At 39.6% G+C, this 22,835-nt stretch overlaps 3 protein-coding genes across 9 annotated transcripts in view; 1 reads left to right on the top strand and 2 right to left on the bottom strand.

Annotated features, from left to right (window-relative positions):
• LOC137891034 (uncharacterized) overlaps nt 1-8,694 on the top strand; it is an 8,718-nt gene extending 24 nt beyond the window's left edge. The window contains exons 1-13 of the mRNA XM_068735443.1: nt 1-87; nt 358-508; nt 639-889; nt 984-1,120; nt 1,230-1,331; nt 1,435-1,470; nt 4,172-4,264; nt 6,673-6,853; nt 7,035-7,197; nt 7,381-7,479; nt 7,594-7,757; nt 8,314-8,450; nt 8,542-8,694. The exon at nt 1-87 is cut by the window's left edge and continues 24 nt beyond it. Of these exons, the coding sequence (XP_068591544.1) occupies nt 48-87; nt 358-508; nt 639-889; nt 984-1,120; nt 1,230-1,331; nt 1,435-1,470; nt 4,172-4,264; nt 6,673-6,853; nt 7,035-7,197; nt 7,381-7,479; nt 7,594-7,757; nt 8,314-8,450; nt 8,542-8,694 (1,707 nt within the window). The 5' untranslated portion in view covers nt 1-47. The remainder of the gene's footprint in view (nt 88-357; nt 509-638; nt 890-983; nt 1,121-1,229; nt 1,332-1,434; nt 1,471-4,171; nt 4,265-6,672; nt 6,854-7,034; nt 7,198-7,380; nt 7,480-7,593; nt 7,758-8,313; nt 8,451-8,541) is intronic.
• Nucleotides 3,648-5,831, bottom strand: LOC137891082 (trypsin-2-like). Its single transcript, XM_068735512.1, has 5 exons — nt 5,723-5,831; nt 5,476-5,629; nt 5,138-5,397; nt 4,145-4,281; nt 3,648-4,053 (listed from the first exon to the last, which is right to left on the bottom strand). Exons 1-5 carry the CDS (start codon nt 5,760-5,762, stop codon nt 3,901-3,903), a joined length of 744 nt encoding a protein of 247 aa, XP_068591613.1. The 5' UTR covers nt 5,763-5,831; the 3' UTR covers nt 3,648-3,900.
• Nucleotides 8,695-8,728: 34 nt separating the features above from the next.
• Nucleotides 8,729-21,110, bottom strand: cblc (Cbl proto-oncogene C, E3 ubiquitin protein ligase). 7 transcript variants are annotated; one of them, XM_068735503.1, is made up of 13 exons: nt 20,825-21,109; nt 19,791-20,587; nt 16,042-16,188; nt 15,808-15,964; nt 15,003-15,124; nt 14,321-14,458; nt 14,144-14,231; nt 13,847-13,978; nt 11,940-12,170; nt 11,452-11,604; nt 11,134-11,192; nt 10,421-10,479; nt 8,729-9,636 (listed from the first exon to the last, which is right to left on the bottom strand). In XM_068735503.1, exons 2-13 carry the CDS (start codon nt 20,165-20,167, stop codon nt 9,503-9,505), a joined length of 1,797 nt encoding a protein of 598 aa, XP_068591604.1. In that variant the 5' UTR covers nt 20,168-20,587; nt 20,825-21,109; the 3' UTR covers nt 8,729-9,502. The 7 variants fall into 7 exon arrangements, with proteins under 7 accessions (XP_068591604.1, XP_068591607.1, XP_068591608.1 ...); XM_068735506.1 differs by having other exon boundaries at nt 11,134-11,189; XM_068735507.1 differs by having other exon boundaries at nt 10,421-10,476; nt 11,134-11,189.
• Nucleotides 21,111-22,835: the final 1,725 nt, after the last annotated feature.

Here is a 22,835-nt window from a genome sequence, read left to right as displayed (position 1 = left end):
CCAGTGCTTCAGGTGGAATCCCATCATCAACAGGTCACACATCAACCATGAGGTCTCTGGTCTTCGTTCTGCTCATCGGAGCTGCATGTGAGTGTGAAGTTCAGATCGAGCAGATTGCTTTCCTCTCTGCTAACAGTCTGTTGGCCTTTATCCCAGAATTTAATGCAGAATAACCAGAGCATCTCCCTAATGCGAAGGTTTTTAATTAGAGAACAGCGGATTGATCTCTAACTATCATCAGTACACACTTTGGGGTTTGACTAAAAATACAGGAAAGGACATTCTGCATTCAAAAAGATGTGTTTTTTTTAGGCTATTAACTAACAACGAACTTGTTGCTGATGTGTGTGTTTTCAGTTGCCACGGAGGAGGACAAGATCGTCGGAGGGTATGAGTGCACGCCTCACTCCCAGGCCCATCAGGTGTCCCTGAACTCCGGCTACCACTTCTGTGGTGGCTCCCTGGTCAATGAGAACTGGGTTGTCTCTGCTGCTCACTGCTACAAGTCGTAAGCACATTCCTCATTTTTTTCCAGGGTTAAAGGTCTGATTTATTTATCTTAGGGGTATTCAGATTAATGCATGATGATAATTTTTGTGTGTTTTGTCACTAATGCCCCGTATTTCAATTGTTTATAGCCGTGTGGAGGTGCGTCTTGGAGAGCACAACATCAGGGTCACCGAGGGAAACGAGCAGTTCATCTCGTCCTCTCGTGTCATCCGCCACCCCAACTACAGCTCCTACAACATCGACAATGACATCATGCTGATCAAGCTGAGCAAGCCCGCCACCCTCAACCAGTTCGTAAAGCCTGTGGCTCTGCCCACCAGCTGTGCCCCCGCTGGCACCTTGTGCAAAGTCACTGGCTGGGGCAACACCATGAGCTCCAGTAAGTAATAACTCCTGTGTTGTTCCCTCACCATGTATGCTTTTACTGCAGTGCAGCTCCAGTTTCATCTTCGTCTTTCTCTTTTGATCTCCAGCTGCTGATGGAAACAAGCTGCAGTGCCTGAACATCCCCATCCTGTCTCACCGGGACTGTGATAACTCCTACCCCGGCATGATCACCGACGCCATGTTCTGCGCTGGATACCTGGAGGGAGGCAAGGACTCTTGCCAGGTATGTAATTAGATGGTCACGCAGAAATACAGCAATGACTGTATGGAATACTTGGTGTGACTTGTTGGCTTCTATCAAACTTTCTTCACATATACACTCTCTTTCTCAGGGTGACTCCGGTGGCCCCGTCGTGTGCAACGGTGAGCTGCAGGGTGTTGTGTCCTGGGGCTACGGATGTGCTGAGAGAGACCACCCTGGTGTCTATGCCAAGGTAATGTTTAAAAATGAAAATTCAATCAACACACTGTGTGTCTGGATTCTTCTGCAATGGTGTGCTGATTCACTGTTCTAACAGTGGTTCTCTTCATTTTTAGGTCTGCATCTTCAACGACTGGCTGGAGAACACCATGGCCAGCTACTAAGTGATCCAAACAAGCAAGTTCAGTAAAGAAGCTCACAATCATTTGCTTCTAACGTCCCATCTGTTGTACTGAACAAATGACTAATAAAAAATATAAAGCAAAGAAATTCACTAAGTTCGCGCTTTTTTTTGTGTGTTGGTTGTGTGTGTGTGTGTGTGTGTGTGTGTGTGTGTGTGTGTGTGTGCGCATTTCATTTTAATTATGACTGACTTCCCAGTTCCACCAAAGTACTGCACTATGATACCAGGTTTGAATTGGCATGATAAATAAATATTCCTAGTAGTAGCTGCTATAGTTATAAATGTACATGGAATTCACTTGGCATTAATTGTTGCTTACAGATTTCCTTACATTGTGTATTATGAATTGGCAGTTTACCTTACAATAATAAAAACCTATTCAGCAAGTGATATTATCAAGATGATAAGATACAGGTAAATGCATTGTTTATTAGAGGGCAATGTTGTGATATAGCTCGATATGCTCTGATATAGTTCTTCTTCCATTGCAGCAACAGGTTTCAAATCAACGTTTATAATATGTTTATTTACCACAAAATGATTTCCTAATGGAATACAACAAATAATCTTGCCCTTTTGGGGTCTTCCACATTAGGCTATCCCTACACATATCTCTCTTATCTCTTTTTTTAACCCTCTTTGACAGTATTTCAATGGATTTATAAAGCAGCTGGGGACTACAGGTACTTCTGCATTATACAGTACTAGAAGTCTCACGACTCATTAGAGTAGAGATGTCCGTGGTGGTTGTTTTCAATTAATAATTCAATTTAATTTCCCAGCATTTAGAATAGGAATACTTGGATATATAAATGATTTTTAAAAGGGACTTTAATATTTTACATTTAGTAATTGATTTACTAATCTGTCATATTCCATTTCATCACCTCATCTCTTTCTGTATCTTGTTTCACTGTGATGATGGATGATGATGGTGATGATGATGATGAGGGATAATCCACATTGCTGTCTGTGAAAAGCAGATGGGAGATATTTCTGTGCAACTTCCTATTGATTTTTCAGACAATCTATTGCTTGTTGCAACAGTGTTAAACAAGATGTGTGCCATCACTTTCAACATAACTGACTGCTGATTTTCAACCAACAGCTTCAATGAACCTTTCATGGACAAGAAAACAAGGCAATTATGGTAAGAAGGGCATTTCTATTCTTGTTGAAGGGTCAAAGTAATTGCAGTGTTTTGGGGCATCACCTTGTTTACCTGAATGATGATACTTTAAGGTGATGATTTTCTTTTTTTGGTAACAGATGATCAATTGAAAATGTGTGACTTCAAGCTTGTGTTGCATCAGGTCCTATTTGTTTTTTTTGCTCAGCCTAAAGTGACTTCAAAAGCCTATTTTAAAAAATAAAGAAACTTTTTTGTTCATTCTCATGAAGAACAGTGGAGAACCACATTTTTAGAAACCTCACAGAATTAATTTTTTTAGCATCATCCTTTTAAAGGAAGGAGAGTATGAGTCATCTTCAGCCACTTTTGAAACAAAAAAACTATGTAAAGACCTGCTGAGGAAACATACTGTCTGTTTTATTTGATTTCTCTGCCACCAGATTTTTGATAAAGACCAAGTTCTCAGTTGTAAATGGAACTCATTGAACAAATTTCAATGGAAGTCTAACTCTTCAGATTCTTGTCGGATTCTGACATTGATGAATGGGGTGTTGCAACACCTGCACCCTTCCTTTCCAGGTTTATAAAGCCTTCTGCACTCAGGAGGCAAAAAATCGAAATGAGAGCAGTAGCTTATTCAAGTGCTGCGACAAAAAAAAAAAGACTATCAAAACCTTATTACCACTATTCATGCAGCTTTTGAATGCTAAAACCAATGCTCAATACACTTGTTAACAGGTGAAATTTTGTCTTATTTTGATGAAAATCTTATGGATTGATTGTTGATGTGGGTCCAGAAAATGCTAATTCACACACAATATGTTAGATTTGCTCACAAGCTGATGCAATATTGTGACTTTTTACAGTATACTGACATTAACTAGCTGTAACTGTTTGATTGTGGTTTATGTGTTTTTTTGGTGGAAATGTCACCACTGACTTGAAACAATCCCAGTAAACAGTATCGCTGCATTGGGAGCAGATACTATTGTCGACAATAATGTACACAGTGATGCATCACAAAATTGTAGATTTTATTGATTGTGCCCTGACTAAAGACATCTCACATCTCTCTCTCTCTCTCTCTCTCTCTCTCTCTCTCTCTCTCTCTCTCTCTCTCTCTCCCCACTGTTTGTCATTGTGGCTCTCAGCTGCTCTCCCACTGCTTTTCTTTTTCACACTACCCACCACCGCCTCCTGACTCTTAGTTTCAATCTCCCTCTGGTTTCCCCTCTCTCACATAGCTTTGTGATGGGAGATCACAGCCTAGGTGTATCTGGAGAGAATATCGTTGATCCAGGGCATCAGAGAGCAGACTTTGGTGTAAACGCCCGGGTAGTTGGGTTGAGCACAGCCCTGTCCCCAGGAGACAATACCTTGCAGCTCCCCATTACACACCAGAGGACCACCAGAGTCACCCTGAGCAGGGTAGAGAGAGACAAGTTTATTCCTTCCAGTAATTCATCCCATTAAACATGTTTTTCTTTTCTGTGGAATTGTGTGGAAATACCTGACAAGCATCCTTGCCTCCCTCCAGGTATCCAGCGCACACCATGCGGTCAGTGATCATGCCGGGGTAGGAACCATCGCAGTCCTTGTTAGACAGAATGGGGACTTCCACACACTGAAGGTAAAACGGGTTGAACACTGCAGATAAGAGCAAGAAAAAAAGATTCAACATGACCATGTAATATCAAACCACTGTGGCTATCTCCAGAATGCCGACTTTTATGGAGCTTAGAAAGTGCAGCAATTTGGTTTTAATTTATCTGCCAAAAGTAATAAATGATCCACCACCCTTGAATAGTGAAGGTTTCCTGTCGTACTTTAGCAACCATAACTAGATAAGCTATGACAAGCCTGTCAATCTTTAGATTTTTGATTTAGCATTTTATCCAGTATGTATCCATCAAGTGCATATTTATATTTAGAACCTGGTTTCACTTTGCTTTCAAAAAACTAGATTAAAACAAGAAGTCTGCTGGAGACAAATATTTCCAGCAAGTCACAGAGCTGTTAGCATTAGCTTAGCAACAGCTGATAAAAATCTGCTGGCCACAATCCTCATTTTAGCAGATCCATCTAGTCATCTGCTATAAATAAGATAACTGGTTTTGTTTGCGTTGTGTATGTATTTAGAAAATGATTTAATATTTCTCACATTAAATTTAATTTAATATTTCTCAATTGTTAAATATTTAACAATCAAGAAATATTAAATTAAATTTAATGTCTGAAATGTCTGAAATTGAACTATTGATATTTACACACACACACACACACACATATATATATATATATAAAAAGTTTAATTGATCATTTTTGTGATAGCAGCTAAGACTGTCTTTATTCAAGGTGAGGTGGTCCACTCCTACGAAAACACAGTGGGGAACTTTTATTAGAGGCTTTTGTTATAATGTGTTGTAAATCTATAGAAGGCCAGAGTGTCATGAGCAACATTTAGTTGATGACCTTTTAATGTGAAGATTTGGTGCTTTCTCACCTTGATCAGTGTAGATGTTGCCCCATCCAGACACTGTGCACATGTCCCCAGGTGCGGGGCAGGCTTTGGGCAGGGCGACAGGCTTGACGTACTGGTTCACGGTGACGGGGTGCGCCAGCTTCATCAGCATGATGTCGTAGTCCAGGGTCTGGTAGTCGTAACTCTCATGCCAGTAGATGGCATCCACTGACATGAACTGCTCCGTGCCCTCGTTCATCCAGATGTGGTTGTCACCCAAGACGGCAATCTGCGAAAAGGGGCTGAGGTGGAGACAAATGACAACATTTTCATAATCCTCATAAATTAATTCATACAAAAACATTCAATCGTGTACACACTTTTGCCAGCAGTGGGCAGCAGAGGCGATCCACTGGTCGTTGATGAGGGAGCCGCCGCAATAGTGGTAGCCGATATTGAGAGACACCTGCCAGGGTTGAGAGTGGGCTTCACACTGGTAGCCACCCACAATCCTATCATCCGTAGGTGCTGCAGCTGTGGTGTAAAAGAAAATATTTTGTCATATTTACAATAGTTACAGTTCTTCTTTACCCTAAAATTGTTGCACATGCTGCAGATATGTTTTACCTGCAGCGCCCAGGAGCGTGACAACAATCAGGCCAATCATCTTGTGGCTGACTCGAGCCTTCCTACAACCAGACTGGATGTGAATGATCTGTCATCCACTGCATTTATACCTGAACTACTCTGTGTCTTTCCATGCTCTCCCTCCTCCTCCACACCTCCATACCTCCACCCAATACATACCCACCCCCGAATCTCCTACTGCTCTATTCCCTACCCTGAAAAATAACCTTATCTTTTCATGTGCCACGTTCACCCTTTCAGTTAATAAGTGAGCCACATCTTACATATTTTTGGCTTTGGAAAGTGTTTTCTGTACTCTGTTTTTGACGGATCATTTTCTGCACCTATCACCTAAATAAATGTGCCTATTCTTTTTATGGGTGACACATGTGTAACTCCCTCTTTTAGCACACCCCCCACTAAATTGTTGTTACCAGCCATATAATGTTAATAGGTTGAATACAATAGAAGACAATAACTTATTCTGCACTCATTAGAGCTTAAGGGCTGTTGATTGCCGTCTGACACAGAAACAGAAAAAAAAAAAAACATTTTAGTTTTCTGCTTCAGAGACAACAGATGATCTCTTTCTCACCTCTCTTGGCTTTTGTTCAAGTGGAACCCAAAGCGGAGCCAGAAAACATAACTTTTTTTCTTCACTTGGTTAAAAACAACAGTTATTGCTGTAATTTATTTATTTATTTTCTTAAATTGGCCCAAGCCTAAAAGAAGGATATATTATATAACTGTTTTCGGTGTTTGATGTTGCAGCTTGCCAACAATAAGTGACCCATGAGAGAACCATAAACAGATGTTAAATGTGTGAAGACCTTGGTCCATATTCGTAAATGAGGTGCACAGATGACATAACCACAGGGGGTGTGCTACGATGGGGCAGAAGTGCCCACACACAAAAATGGGAACTTAGTGCCAAGACTGTGAGGACACAGATGGGGTCAACAGAGAGAGGGAGGAGGACGGGGGTTAAGGGGCAGGGAGGCAGGGGGGTGGGGGCGAGCACAGCGAGGCTGGTGGGATATAAATACGAGCCAAGGTGTGTCCAGGTGTCTTCTGATCTTTCACCTGACACCATGAGACTGCTGGCTCTGCTGATGATGATTGGAGCTGCTGGTAAAGAAACAGACATACACACATACACAAGGATACATACATACTTACACATATAAAAGTGCACACACAGACACACACACACACACACACACATACAAAGCCATACATGTGTACTGTAATGTCAGCATTTTCATAAATGTGATGGAAGATGTGTCTCTTTCTCTGTGTGTGCGTGTGGCAGCGGCAGTGGCAGTTCCCCGAGAAGATGGCAGAATCATTGGCGGGTTTGAGTGTGATCCTCACTCTCGTCCGTTCATGGCCTCCCTCAACTATGGTTACCACTTCTGTGGTGGGGTGCTTATCAACAAGCAGTGGGTGCTCTCCGTTGCTCACTGTTGGTACAAGTAAGTATGCATCAATGGAGAAAAGATTACTTCTCAAATCTTATATGCATTATCCTCTTGTTGCCAGGTTGTTTTTGGTTACTTGATTTCCCTTTGAGATGTAAATACATATATATGAAACATAATACTGAAAGCTTTTTCTGCTTCCACATTCTAAATGGAATATTTCACTTCCTCTCTCAGTCCCTATGCCATGCAGATCATGCTGGGAGAACATGATTTGCGAGTGTTTGAGGGTACAGAGCAGCTCATGAAGACCGAAAACATCATCTGGCACCCTAGGTGAGTAAAAATTTAAAAATCCATTGCATGATTTCATTTTTGTCTGATTCATTTATTCAGTGCAGAGAAACAGCTACAGTCTAAAGCTTATTTCATTTTTTTCTCTGTGTGCAGTTATGACTACCAGACTCTGGATTTTGACATGATGTTGATCAAGCTCTTCCACCCAGTGGAGGTGACCGCAGCAGTCGCACCCATCCCATTGCCCACAGGGTGCCCAATGGGGGGGCTCCCCTGCTCTGTGTCTGGCTGGGGCGACACTCGCATGACTGGCGAGGGTGGGTTGATTATAATGTTTGCAACAACATGCTTAATGCCATTATGTGTAGAATTTTGGGTGTTTAATCAGATTTTAGTTTATGGCAAAATGATACAATCCTAAAAACAAAATGATCTTAGTATGTTGCTTTAAAACCATTCATTTCAGAGCCCAAGCGAGGGGAAGGTGCAACAGTGTCTTTCTTATCTAGGCTTCCACTGGGGGGTGTCAAAGTTGTCCAAGTTGACCATTTTCAAATTACACATTGACACAAATCTGTGGGAGTCAATATTTTTTATTGTCAACAAATCCCATGAAAAGCTTAAAACCAGCAGTGAATTGAACCTCCAAACAAAAGTATTTCCTGTGAAAACAGTGAAAAAAACAGTGTCCAGCTGTTTTTGTTTTACAAAATGTATGTATATGTTGTATGTTTTTATAGGTTATATATAGATTAACTGATTTTAGATTTAGTAGGAACAAATGGGCTTGGGCCTGGGAGTAACAGACAAGCTGGTGAAACGGACAATAACATAATTGTTTTTTCATGACTATTTCTGTTCTGCCTGTTACAGTGACCATGCCCACCCTTCTGCAGTGTTTGTATGTGCCCATACTGGATGACCAGGACTGTGAGAACGCCTATCCTCACATGATCTCACCCAGGATGGTGTGTGCCGGATACATGGATGGAGGCAGAGACGCATGCAATGTGAGTTTTACAATAACTTCCAAACACTAACTGGCTTCACAGATCTGTCTGTGTGGAGGAATTAATCGCATGCTCACACTCACTTTGTCAGGGTGACTCCGGCAGCCCTTTGGTGTGTGCCGGAGAGGTCCACGGCCTGGTGTCATGGGGTCAGGGATGTGCCCTGCCTAACTACCCCGGAGTCTACGTCAAAGTGTGTGAGTTCCTCGGCTGGATTGAAGACACCTTGGCAGCCAACCCCTGAAGAAATTACCAATTTTCACTTTACTTTTCTTTACTGTTTCCACTGGTTCCCCTCATTCCTATTTTCTTTTACAGCCCTGACTTAACTTTTCTGTCTTTCTCTGATGCCTTGTCTCCTATGAAGTTTTCCTGCTCATATATCCAAAATCGACACACATGTGCTAGAACGTAGAAAACAAAATAAAACCACTTGGTATATATTCAATTTTCATTTGTCTGTTCACATCCATCATGGGAGAAAACTAAAACACCAAAATGAAACTACTTAGGAGCTTAAGTATTTGTCAGTTACAGTTTAATTTGTTTGATTTTAATACCATAAAAGACTGTTTGGTGTAGTTACATAGAAGCATGTATTTACTCGCATAACTTATTCATAAAAACAAACTTAAGGAATGGGTTAAATGACGAGGTAGCATTTTTCTAATGTTCCATATATTCACTATAGATATGTGATTGCCCCTCTTCGTTTGTTCATATTATATTACTTTTGCAAATATCAAGCCTTTCATTAATTTTTATTATTTCATGGAGGCTCAAAAAAGAATTTAATTATAAAGAATCAGTACTGAACCTACTGTGGAGGTAATGGCAGTGTGATTATTGAACAGTAGGAGGCCTCTGTTAGCAAATTTCCTGTCAGTCCCATGCACTCATCACAACTTCAGCAGTGTGGTTGACACACGGTCATTTACAGTTAGACATGACACCAGAAACTATTCTTACATTCAATGAGGACTGATTTCTGGATTGGAGATGTGTTAGTCCCCAAGTATTTCTCACTTTAATAAAAGAGTCTGCATTTTCTATCAGGACGACATTCTTCTCGTCATCTCTCCCAGGTCACATTTGTCTTCTCTGAGCCCTGCTCTCCATTCCTCCCTCTCTTTATGTCTTCGTCTCTGTTTGACTGGACTGGAAGGTCCGAGCCATGCTGCTCCACCTACACATGAACACAAAAAGAGATCATACTCAAATGAAATATTCATGTTTCATTTTAAAATGATATGTATCCACTTTTTAGATGAATGAAACAATTCTAGCTGAGACTTGTATTAGATTATGAGTTACCAATAAGTTTTGAGTTGTAACTTTTTACTGGAATTGAGAAGACTGAATGCATAAATGGTCTGAAAGCCATTGCATGGTGGGCATGACATGAGGGTAAAACACTGGGAGTGAAACTAAAGTAGAATCTACTTATCTCCACAGCAAACATTTGGACCTGCCAAACAAAAGGGTCACTAATCGCAGTATTAATTGCTGCATTGCATGGCAATAATTGCTGGAACGGAGCCAGCATTCATTTTCAAAATGTCTGATGTGAAAGGGTCTATGAATAGGATTATTTTGGGAACAATAAAATAACTAGATGGAGGAGTCGGGTTATCAAGATTCATTCAGAAAGCATAACAGCATGTCAAGCACAGGACAATATCAAGAACCAAATGAGAAACGTACATGAAAAGAAGCAGTTCCTAATCTTGGTAATATTATTTCAATAAAAATGTGGTCTTCTTTTGTTAAGAGTGTTCCCCGTATGCTAACAATTTCTGAATCTGCGAAGGATTTAACTTTTTTCAAAACAATTTCGGAGCTACCAGTTTATAACCATTTTACATTTTTCTGATTACATCATCTGCATAGTGTAGAATAATCTCAATTATATTTATATTTCAACACAGTGCACAATTCAGGATACAAGGTTATAAAATGCCATGACTCACTGTCGACACTCATCTGAGAAGAAGACGAAAACTTTGCTTCTGTGATTAATTCAGCGCTGCTTAAAATGGAACAACATGAAATGGAAACATAGGTTAATAACTTAATCAACTCCAATATATGTCTGTAGCATGATATTCTTTACTGGTGATTATCAACACTGCAAACATAATAATAATTGTCATATTTGTGTCTGAATCTCTAGTTTAGTAACACAGTCCACTATAATATATATACTAAATATCCCTTTTTTTACGATGTTCTTTTTATTACTAGGCTTGTATTGCATAGATAAACAAATAAATGGGAAAATATGCAAAAAGACATGTGCAATTCAAGGTGAAACCTAGAAACATAACTAACTACAAAACAAACTGCACAATCAGTGCAATCTGCACGTTGAGACTTGGCACATTTAATCTGGGTATTTAAAGTCATCCAGTGTGTTCCCAACATTATGTTGAGAACTTGTTAGAGGTTACAGTTACTTGGTGGAAACGTGTTCTATTTGTTACCATATAGATAATTCAAATTAATTTACCAGGAGACTGAATAAAGCTAAAATGTCAAGATCCTTATCTCAGTAAAAAAAACAGGTCACTGTAGAGTTTTAGCAGCATGCTTAAAATTAGTCTCCTGAAGGTTTCTAGTATATACGTATGTACACAACAACCACATTTTCCCCCTTTACTGTTTGCTTGAAACAGTGTCTTACCTTTTCATTTTTGTTTGTTTTTTGTTTCTTCTGCGTGCTTCATTGCCCCTGGGAGCCTGCTGATGAGAGGAAACATGTCACAAAGATACAGCCATCAGCCACTAGGAGGGATGAAGGTAAATACAATACTTACGTACTAAAAAAATAAATCACTTTGTTACAGTAACGATCGACTAAATGTAATTAGTTTCTTTCATCCCTGGCTACTACACATATTCACACTGCAGTTGGTGAGCATACTGTACACATCATCGTTGAACTGCCAAGAGGTAATACAGCATCAATATGCATATAGCTTGAGTGTCTGTGGGATCTTACTGAACGGGAGGGGGAGTGTTTCTCCAGAGTCCTGGTTTCTGATGTCTGGGATTGGCTGGAGGGAGATGGACAGTGTGGCGTTGTGCTTTTTTTAGGGAGCAGAGGTGGAGCGCTGAGGTGGGACCTGGGAACCTGGTAATCCAAACTTGAGAACTGTTGAGAGAAAATGTAGGCAGTCAGTGAGGAATTTCTAAAAAAGTCTGGAGGAGTGCATGTTGCAAACTGATACAATACCTTCTAAATAACTGAACTTCAAGCATGTACAAATTGAATGAGTTGCAGACAGACACAAACAACAAAACAAAGAGTCTGCAGCCATGCTAGTGGTACCAAAGCAATGCGTTGAGCTAAATGCTAACGTCAATATGCTCACATTGACAATTTTAACATGCTGATGTTTAGCAGGTCATGTTTATCACATTCAAAATATTAGTTTAGCACATTACAAAACAAAACAAATCATCATATACAGAAATGTATTCACACACCTTCCTTAGGGCAGCCATTTCTTTTACCATCAGTTCGATGTCCTCATGGTCCTCCTCCTCTTGGTCATCCTCACCCTCCTCCTCCTCCTCCTCCTCCTCCTCCTCCTCCTCCTCCTCCTCCTCCTCCTCCTCCTCCCACTGACCGCTGCCTGGCTGGTAGGGCTCGACGAGGATGGACTCTGTTCCTCTGATGTCGCAGCGACAGTATGGGCAGGTGTGGCCAGCTGACTTCTGCTAGATAGTGACCAATGACAGGTCATCGACAGGGTAATGGAAACACTAAATGAATGTAGAGACCCATTGTCAACCGTTGTTCTTGAGAACAGCTTTGTGTCCTTTGAAGTGTAGTGGAATATGTTGGACTTCTCTTCAAAGAATAAAGGCACCAGTTTTCCGAAAAAGATGAAAGAGGTGGAAACCACCAGGTTCAACAGACTCTGTAGATTGCGGTTTCCCCGAATGTAAACCAGAGAAAGATGAATTGTCGTAACATTTTACTTTCATTGCTTAAGTATACAGGCTTAGTGTCTCTCCAGGTTTTATGGCGTTCATACATTTTTTTTATTTTTTATTCCTGTAACCACCGACCCTCTTTACAGATACATTCTGTCCATATAGTTGACATGATTTTTCCGAGAGCTCCTTTTATCTAATTGCAGTTTGTCTGACTGATATACATTAAACTATAAACTATTATTTGGTTTATTTAAAAATCTTTTACTTTCCCACACTGCTTTGTTAATCTTATAAAATAACTTTGGTATTCTTTTGGTAACTTTTGGGATTCAGCTGCAAATGTGTGCAGATGGCTTTGAAATTGTGATTTAGTTCAGAGTTTAAGTGCTTGTGAAGGTCTTTGAGTTGCATTGTAAACTTGCTGTTGATGAGGAAGTGTGGTTGACCACAATCTAGACTAACTTACAACTTTTCCATTGTCTGACGTCCACAAAGCATTGTTAATTTTCTTTTTCTGTCAGTCTTTCTCTCTCTCTCTCTCTCTCTCTCATACACACACACACACACACACACACACACACACACACACACACACACACACACACACACACACACACACACACACACAGACACACACACACACACTTGTGAACAAAGTGAATGTGACCGATGCAGTTTGAGGAGGATGTGAGCCTGTGTTCACACAGGAAGTTATCAGCCAAATGTCAGGACATGCTATTCTGCACCATTGCAAAGACGTAACACCTCCTGAACAGATTGGAGGCTAGTGGTTGGCTGACATGAAGCTGTAGCAGCAATTTTAATTCTGACTGGATGTCTTCAATGTCATTCTAAAAAAGAGGAAGTAGGAAGTCGAGAGAAAAGTGCACACAAGACATACTGTCCACGTGATGACACATTTCAGACAGACTTTTGGGATTTTGGGAAATGTGATTGATTTCATTGAAAGTCAACCGTATAACACTCATTTCATTTACATAGATGTTATCAGTCCCCGTGTACAATTTTACAGTTGTCAGTTTGCATACTGCATGGCATCTGTCATTGATAGTAATGGTTCATTTCACAGCCCTTTTCTTTTTTTAACCATTGAACCGAGCATTGTGCCTGTCTTTCCGGTAAGTTATCAAACTAATTGCTCATTAAAAAAATTGGTTTAAGATGATTTGAATGTGGAGTCCACAGCTCTATTTGTGGCCTGAATGACCCAATTCACAAGCACAGGTGTTTTGAATATTTCCTGAAATAATAATATACAGAAATAAATCTAGTTTAGTCAACCCTGACTGTTTCCCTCCACTAAACACACAAAATGGTTAAAGTAACAATCTATATAACATGTCAGTAATACACACAGAGTGGCTGAAGACTAGCATGTGTTTTGAAATACTGTACAATTAGGCTACAATGATGTGGATGTGGGTTCATACCTGCCAGCCTGTAAGGCAGAGTTGGCACAGGAGATGCCCACAGGGCTGGATACGAGTGTCCTTGTCCCTCTCTGCACAGATCTTACACAGCTGGAAGGTGCTGCCTATGTCACAGTAAAGCTCATACTGCTCCTGTTGGGTGTTACAGTGGGGCAGTGGGTGGATGGACAAGAGAGACAACACAGAAAACAATAAGAGAACAATTCAGTATATGATTTATGTTTCTCTTGGTAAAGCCTCAGGATCCTGTTGGCAGTTTGATTAATTGATAAAGGGGCATGAAGAGCATCCACTTACTTCTGTAACTTTGACTTTGCCCCTCTGGGCCGGTTCATACAAGCTTGTCAGGTCGGGGTTCACATCACGGCCATCTGGGTACAGATAGCTGCAGGCACAGAAGCACACAGCACTTAGAGAAAAAACACAAACAAAGGGAAAAAAATGAAGCAGAGAGAAGTGTGTGTTTGTCCTGACCAGCCTTCCTTGAAGCCCTGAATGAGAGCCTGGTAGAGAGGTGTATTCTGGGGGATGGTCTGGATGATGTCGCCTTCACTGGTCACATGGCCAATAGCCCACTGGCCCATTCTTGTACAACTCAGGCGAAAGATATAGCTAGGAGAGAGAAATAGATCCTTGTAAATCACACTTTTACATGTAGACATTAAAGTTAACAGATAGGTCACTTGAACATTATTTTGTTTTTGGGTGTCTGTTAGTCTTGGACTGGCTTTGGTCTGCACTTACTTTGTTATTTTCTGTATTTCAGAAATGAATTACAATACAATTCCTCTCATTCTTAAAACAGCTATAATATTGATGCTACAGTATGGGCCATGCTTATTATCATGAGCTGCTGAGTTTGATGAGCTATGAAATATATACCAAAAACTCAAGAGAAAAAGAAATACATGGTACTTACCAGTAATAAGTACCATGCAATTTTTTAACTTTTCATAATGAATAGCCAGGTAGTTAAAGATGGAGTGCTGTGTTTCTATGTTGCTTCATGGACCTGATTTCTTACGAATTAGATCAACTGTCAGATTTGAACTTGAGTACTCAACATCCTCCATAGTGCTATTTGAGTTATGTGTGACATATATCATCTTCTCTAGGAAGTGCATCAGTCAGAGTTTGTTGCTGTGCTCGTCCTCACCTCCCGGGTCTGTGTAGGTAGTGTTCCAGACGAGCTATAACCTGGTCATAGGTAAGGAAGGCCATATAGCCGGGATGAGTCACCGCTAGCTGGTTCCAATTCCTTATGAGTGACCTCCAGGGCTGAAATGAGAAGAGACTCAGGATGTTCGTGATGTTTCATCATTAAAGGAATAGTTCACCGTTGTGGGAAAAAAAGGCTTATGCACTGTCTTGCCAAGAGTTGCTGTAGATGAGAAGATACCTCTCTCATATCTGTACATTAACTGTAGAGCTACAGCCAATTAGATTAGCTTGGCATGAAGACTGGAAACAGGGGGAACCAGCTAGCCTGGCTCTGTAACAAAATCTGCCTACTAGCATCTCCAAAATTTACTAATTAACACATCATGTCTTGTTTGTTTAGAATTGTACAACAACTGAGCGCCGGACTATTTCTTGTCCGGGAGCAGGGACTTCCTGGAGTTCAATTAACAGTCCGGCACATAAAAACTTGTTGCTTTGGCACTTACATTAGTGCTCTGATTAAACAGCATTTTAATTAGTGAGTTTTAATGGTGGTAGGTGATTTTTTTTCGGTTCCCGTTTGGACAGAGAGAGAGAGAGAGTAGCTGTTTCCCTTAGTTTCCAATCTTTATGCTAAGCTAAGCTAACCAGCTGTATTTTCATATTTAGTGTACAGATATGAGAGATGTATCCATCTTATTAACTCTTGGCAAGAAAGCCTCTGAGTGTATTTACCAAAATGTCAAACTATTTCTTTAAGAAATCAGTTTATTATTTTTGATTGGAATATTTCCCCCTACCTGAAACAGTCTAGTGAAGATGTCAAACTCAAACACAGTGATGTGGTCATTACAGGTGAGATCTATTGTTGACTTTAGGGCCATGGACTCCATCCCTTCCTCAAATGCGTGTACAATCCGCAGCTGCTCTTTGAAACGATTCCACTGCACTATACACCTGTCAGAGCAGAGTATTAGCAGATAGCAAATGTGGACACACAACTCGGCAACAAAAATGTAATTACCCACACTCACTTGTTTCCAAATGAATGCATCCAAAACTCTGCAGCCTCTGTTTTAGTCACCCTGTAGGCGTCACCCTGAAAACCGCCCCCTGGAAACATGGCCCTCAGCTCCCAGAGCATGTGACTGAACAGCAAGGACAGTTTGGTCAAGTTCCTCCTGAGAATTTAAAACAGCAGACTTTCAGTTGCTGATACAGAAATAGAAATGATATACTTTAGTTAGTTTGGACATGTTAACATTTTCTGGCCCTGTGGTGTTGAAATACATTTGATCTCTTATAAAAAATACATAAGACCATCTTGAGGGCCACTAACTCATTTGTTTGAAACTGATAAACATCATCTCACACACCTCCTTATAGTATTCTTACAGTTCAACTGTCAAAGGCCTGGTACATTTGTATCTGCAGAAAAATCCTCAGTCTTTAGTATTTCAGCTCATGTTTATCTCTTGCATTCTACTTGTATGCAAGAGATAAACAATCTTAGAGTTATTAAGACTCCAACTTGCACTGTAGGTGCAGGTGAAGTCTAACTAGGCAAGCATTTTTAGCAATGACAACTGTGGTAAAAACTATAAGCGTTGGCTATGAATCGATTGTGTAGAGATTAAAAGAAATAAGATAAGAATTCTACAACCACCTTTGTTGAGAGAAACATAGCTCTAACTGTTCATTTGATACTCTGCTGCTTCTTTTCAGTTGAAACAAGCGTTGCTGATACTTTCCATATATACACACACAGACAAAAGCAAACACACACAACAGGTAGTCCAGCGAGCAAACAGGATGTTCTCTGCTGCATGCTTGTCTGTAAATACCACAAAATGTTCCAGTGGCCAGTGTGCCACTTCAGACCAGTCTTCATCAGTATTTGCTGTACTCTCTTTCTAGGCTCTTCTAGACTCATTCAATATACAATTATAATATTCTATCAATTGTTCTTATGCATTTTTCAACATTTTCAAATTTTAGCTTTGAAATTCATCAGATCGCAGAACCTAAAGCAAGCTCTGAGTGATCCTCACCTTCAACATTAATGCTAATGTTCTAGATTCAATTAATTTCTGCATTCTAGAATCCATTGAGATTTATTGTCCGTGTTTGTTTGGTAAAAAGTTGTTTTGCATTACATGACAACATGTTTTAATTTAAATTAACATTCAAAAACAACACCATAAACACAATGAGTACACTACGATGATAAAAATGCTAATCACATATTTGTGAGTCAAAATTAAACATTAAATTCAGCCCGATAGGGCATAGCCTGTTACATTTTTTATGTGAAATGTATAAATTTGTAAAAACATAAGCTGAATTTTATTTTTTAATAGTAACATAATATTATTTATTAATCGACTAATAAATGTATGTGTGTTTCTTATGTTGTTTCTGCACACAATTCTAGTTGCATGTTTAAACGGAGTTTGCACATTTGCATGTGTTACGTAAATTCCAGTCAGAAGAGGTCGAAGCCATCAGTGTGTCACTTAACCTTCCACTGTCTGTTTCTGTCACCTCCAGCTTCAGATGTATCTCACTTCTGTTTTTGACTTCATGTGATAGAAAATGTACTAACTAATGGGAGAATATTATTTTTAATCATCCAGCAGTCAATGTTTTTAGAAATAGACGAAGTGCCTGCAGCTTAGTGGCCTGAGTCAATGGGAAAACAAGCAGTAGAAAAGAGGACATTGTAGTTGTTCTAAAAAATACAAAATATTTACAAAATTTGCCTTGCATTTAACCACATTACACCTAACACTATGTTTGCCACATGACTGCTCATGCAGACATGGCTGCGGTGGGGAGGCCATCTGCTATTATGTGAAAGATCAAGCAATAAATATTTAAACATATCTGATTTGCAGATGTTGTTGAAATAAAAACGTTGATAAAATCTGGTGTCTGTAACAATTTGCATACAATGTGTGTAGTAGAGTAAAATTGTCTCAATTGGATGGACGGACAGATGTAAAAGTATAGGAAAGAGATATAGTCCTGAATTTAGGCCACATGCAGGGTAGAAGATACAGTAAAAAATGTCTGTTCAAAGCCAGACAGTCTCTCTCCCAAGCTGCTCACATACTGAGGTTGCTTTTGCCAAGTTTCCTCCACATTAACATCACAAAGATGCAGGTTTGGCCCTTTTTCCATCTTCGTCATTAGTAGTCCCAACAAGAGACGCAGACGCAGCCCAAACTCCAAATAAAAAAGTCACTCTTTTTAAGCTGCTCCAAAATATCCACTTTAGCCAAACAGGAAATTGAATGAATGTTGTAATTTTTTCTTCTTCTCTGGCACACAGTGAAGTATTTGACTTGTGGGAACCGGGGAAGTTATTTAAATTAAGCTACAGCTTCTATATATAGTATAGTGTAACATAGTTATTTGAGTTCATTTAATTATTTAATTTAGTGTTAGACGCGGCTTCTATCATAACTGTCAACTATTAGGTCATGACTCTTATGTTATGCAAATAAAGAGGACTATTTTTGGATTCTCTTACTTTTGTTTAAAGAGCATTACCTTCGTAAAGAGCCCAAGAAATCGCAGAAAGTTTGGGTTTTAATTGTTCCGGTTGCGAGGTCTCTGACATTTTCTTTGTTTGAATGGAATTTTATTTATGGCGCTCAAAGAATCCAAGCTATAGAAAATGTTTCCCCGTTATTCTGGGTAATCCACAGAGTTATTATTATCGGAAACACTGTTTCTGGAAATAAATGTTGCTGTTTAAAAATGTAGTTGTAGTTCAGTAGAAATCAGAGACAGATATCTCAAAACCGAGCAAATAAAACAAAAATGGCTCGATAGTGTCAGGAGAGTCAGGCAATGCAGAAATGTATGTAGTTATTTATTTGCGTGAACCAAGATTTGCATAATAAACAAATATAATGTACCTTTTTGGGTTACACCTAATTATTTCCACTGTCGATTAAATAATTAATCATTTAGTCTCTAAATAGAGTGAAAAAGCCCATCAATAACTTCTGTGAGTCCAAGATGATGTCTACCGATATTTTTTCCGAACAGTCCAAAACTAGAATTACCGCCTTGCAGTTGTATGCCTCCGCCAAACAATCAAGTTGTAGTTCAAATTCATGTCTGTCCAAAATGTCATAATTTGTTTCTATTAGACATTTATGTGAAATATGAGTTTTGGCCAAAAATGTGTTTTGTGAAGTCGCAGTGACCTTGATCTTGGACTACCAAATTCGAATCGGTTCATCCTTAAGTCTAAGTTGAGTTTTGAGCCAAATTTTAAATAATTCCTTCTCGGCGCTCCTGAGATATTGCGTTCACGAGAATTGGAGAGACGTGAAGGTCACAATGACAAGTCCAGATCTTGAGATATCGTATTCCTGAGTTAACGCTGCCGCCGGTGCACAGATCTATGACAGAGACAATTAATTGATTTTCAAAATTGTTGCTGATTAATGTTCTCTCAAGCAACTAATAAGTTAAGTGTTTGTGATTGATGTTTTGTACTCCAAAATGGGAAACAACATGGGACAGAACTCTTTTAAAATGAATGATTACTTTATCATGAGCTATGTTCAAAAGGCCAGAGGATAAAGGACGTAATCATTACTGAATGAATCAAGCATTTGATAAGATAATTATATATATCATTATTTATATATGTATTTATATAAGTATTTATTTAAATATATATACAAAAAATCCATATTGATATAAACAAAAAAGAAACACTTCATACACTTCTTTCTTGTGTGAAGAAGAGGGTCCGTCTTACCTGTAGCTGGACGTCTCCTCAAACATTTTCTCCCGTCCCTCTTTAAACAGCAGCAAAGCTCTGTCCGTCTTATCCAGCAGGTTTCTGACATGGACACTCAGGTACTTGGCCTCATCTCCCCGGGGCACCTGGCCGCCTGCCGCCCTGGGGCCTCGGTAGGGCTCCCAAACCTTTGTGAGCAGTGTTGTTGTCTCCGATACCAGCTCTGGCAGGTATGGTGGACTGTTCCTCAGGCCCAGCCGGGGATTAGTGCACAGCTGGTGGAGCTTGTCCAGTCTTTTGAGGGCCTTGTCCACCAGCCGCCGGTCTCCACTGGTGGGGGGCTGGGAACTCAATTTTGGGCTCAGGGGGGCTCCTGAACTTGCTGCCGCCATCATTCCGCTCTTGTGAAGTGATGTGAATCAAAAAGAGCTTTAAAGGTCAGTCTGTCCCCATGTAAGGGGGCGTGACAATAAGTAATAATGGTCCTACTGTTTTGAAAGATGTGAAGGCTCTCTTTTGAATATATGAATGTTTATAAGCAAAAATAGGAGCAGCTATTCATACTGGCTTAGGTTTTAAGATGGTATTTATTGTTCTTACAGTGAGTTCCCAGCTTCATCTGAAAAACACACATCTTAGCCTCCTCAAACAGCATCCATGCTTGATCTATTTGATAATAATTCAACAGTATTACATGACCCAACAAGGGATGGCACGTTTAATTACGGCATTTCTAAAAATGCACTCAAAGCTTAGCCTTTTGACCCCAGAGACCCACTCCGGTCCGTTTGTAGCCTCTCACTCCTCAGTCAGATCTTCAGAAAAATACAAAATATATTTACAATATACAGAGGCTGTTTTTAAAAAAAAAGATTTTCACAACATCAACAATACAACACAAGAGGCCAAGCATGAGAAAGAGTGAACTGAAAACAAAGGAAGGGAGGGCTTGACACTGATACTCAACTCTGAAACAGTTTCAACTTCTACCATCCCAACTCACTCCACCCCTACATATTCAGCCTTTCATACCCCCTCTCTAGCACACTTACCGATATTCATCATGCGCACATCTCGGCAGCACAGCAGTCCCACATAGTCAGGGTCAATAGAAAAGAGACAACTATCTACATCACAGCGGAAACATGTCCTCTGTCATTGGCTAAAATGTTTCTGCTTCTTCTTTGTTTCTCTTTCTTGCTGTCACCCTCGCGTTCTCTCGCTCTCTCTCGCTCTCTCTCTCTGCACACTTTGATTGGTTTCCTGGTTGCAGCCAGCCAAACAGGTTTGTTTTCTTTGCTAGAGTACAATAGAGAGAGAGAGAGAGAAAGAGAGTGACATCAAGAAAGAGACACAAAGAAGAAGCAGTATGGAAAGACAGAGAGGTGAGAACTCAAACTTAACATTTACTAAGAATCAAAGCGGTGACTAAAGTAACACGTGGTATCCAGACAGCACACACAGTCAGACTACTTACTAACAGACAGTATGCCTGTGTGTTTAAAGGAAAGGTCACCTCCATCAGTTGGCATGTTAAAAAGAACCATCATCTTAACCTATCAGCAGATTAAATGGATATTGTTGGCATTTCACCAGAATTTCTGCTGCAAAGTCAGTCTGTCAGTACATCCACAATTTTGGTTCATACTTAAATCTTTCAATAACTGTTGGATGGATTGCCATGAAATTGTGTACAGACATTTATGGTCCCGAGAGAATGAATCCTGATGACTTTGGTGATCCCCGGTATTTTCCGCTAGCGCCACCACGAGGTTGACATTTGTGGTTTGAATGAATTGTCTCATGAATTGCCACTAAAGTTACTACACACGTGTCCTCCTCAGGAGTTCTAATTACTTTGTTGAGTCCTTAAATTTTCCTTTATCGCCATCATCAGGTCAAACATTTTTATTCATCTGATATTTTAATTTATGATCAAATACCTGAAAAACTAGTTACATTACAAAAGCTTTCTACATTGAAAATATATAAAACACTAAAAAGTGCTTTTGGTAAAATAAATAAGTGAAGTGTGTTACATGTGAATGAACTGATTAGACTGCTTGATATAAATTATTTCGATGATGACAGAGGAAAGCCGAATGACTGAATGAAGCATATTAGTGTTTAGAGTTAAGCCCCGTATTGTTTAAGAAGAAGATATGTTAAATAATTTGAATTCATGCACACTTATATGGTAGAATGTTTTATATTATTTATCGTCAGTTTGGTTACACCTTTTGTTATGTAAATTGTGAAACGTTTGGCATTAACCTGCACTTTAATCATTGAGCTTAACGTGACAGGGAATTGTAGGCAATTGTGCAGAAGTAAACAAGCTCTGGGCAGAGCACAATGTTAACTTTGGTGCTTTTTCTATCGATCCACAGATAAATTGTAGATATCGGCTACATAGTAATTCCTTTGCTGCCTATCCAGATTTCCCTTATAGGTCTGGTGCTGGTAATATCAGCGCTCACAGTCAATTCTTCTGCAAGTGTAGTGGCCAGTTGTCTAAAAAATCATAATAAAACTTAAATCAAAGGGCCACTAACGCACTATGAGTATGTGGTATACGCAGGCAAAAGTCCAAATTTTCATGCAACATGTTTTATTTATTTAGCAAAAAACAAAACAAGCAAGCAACAAAAGAAAGAACAAATAAATCATACCAGTCACTGCCTCTCCTGCTCTGGTTAAAAACCAAAGCCCACCCCGGTGCATGCTGGTCCTATACCTGCGTATAACTAAACTAAACTAAATCTATCAAAAAATACAGTCTAAATAAGCCAACATCTACAATAATTAACCAATACAATTTCTGAATAAATAACTAAACACTAACAACAAATAAATAGCTCCTACCATAAGTAACACTCCAAGTCTGAGTCAGTGTTTAAGTGTAAGAACCTTAATAGATGAAAGATTATGGAAAAATTCACAATTTATTTCAACAGGCACTATAAATACTCCAAACATAGTATTTATACTCTAAACATAGTATTTATAGGTGTGACTGCAATGATTCTTTCAATCCAGATGTGAAAGTTTTAATTTGTATTC

Source organism: Cebidichthys violaceus, unplaced genomic scaffold (assembly GCF_023349555.1).
Source record: "Cebidichthys violaceus isolate CVI_PGR_0920_01 unplaced genomic scaffold, fCebVio1.0.p SCAF_7, whole genome shotgun sequence".
Lineage (NCBI taxonomy): Eukaryota > Metazoa > Chordata > Actinopteri > Perciformes > Stichaeidae > Cebidichthys > Cebidichthys violaceus.
Note: the sequence above shows the minus strand (reverse complement) of the source record. Positions and strands in the feature narration are given on the sequence as shown.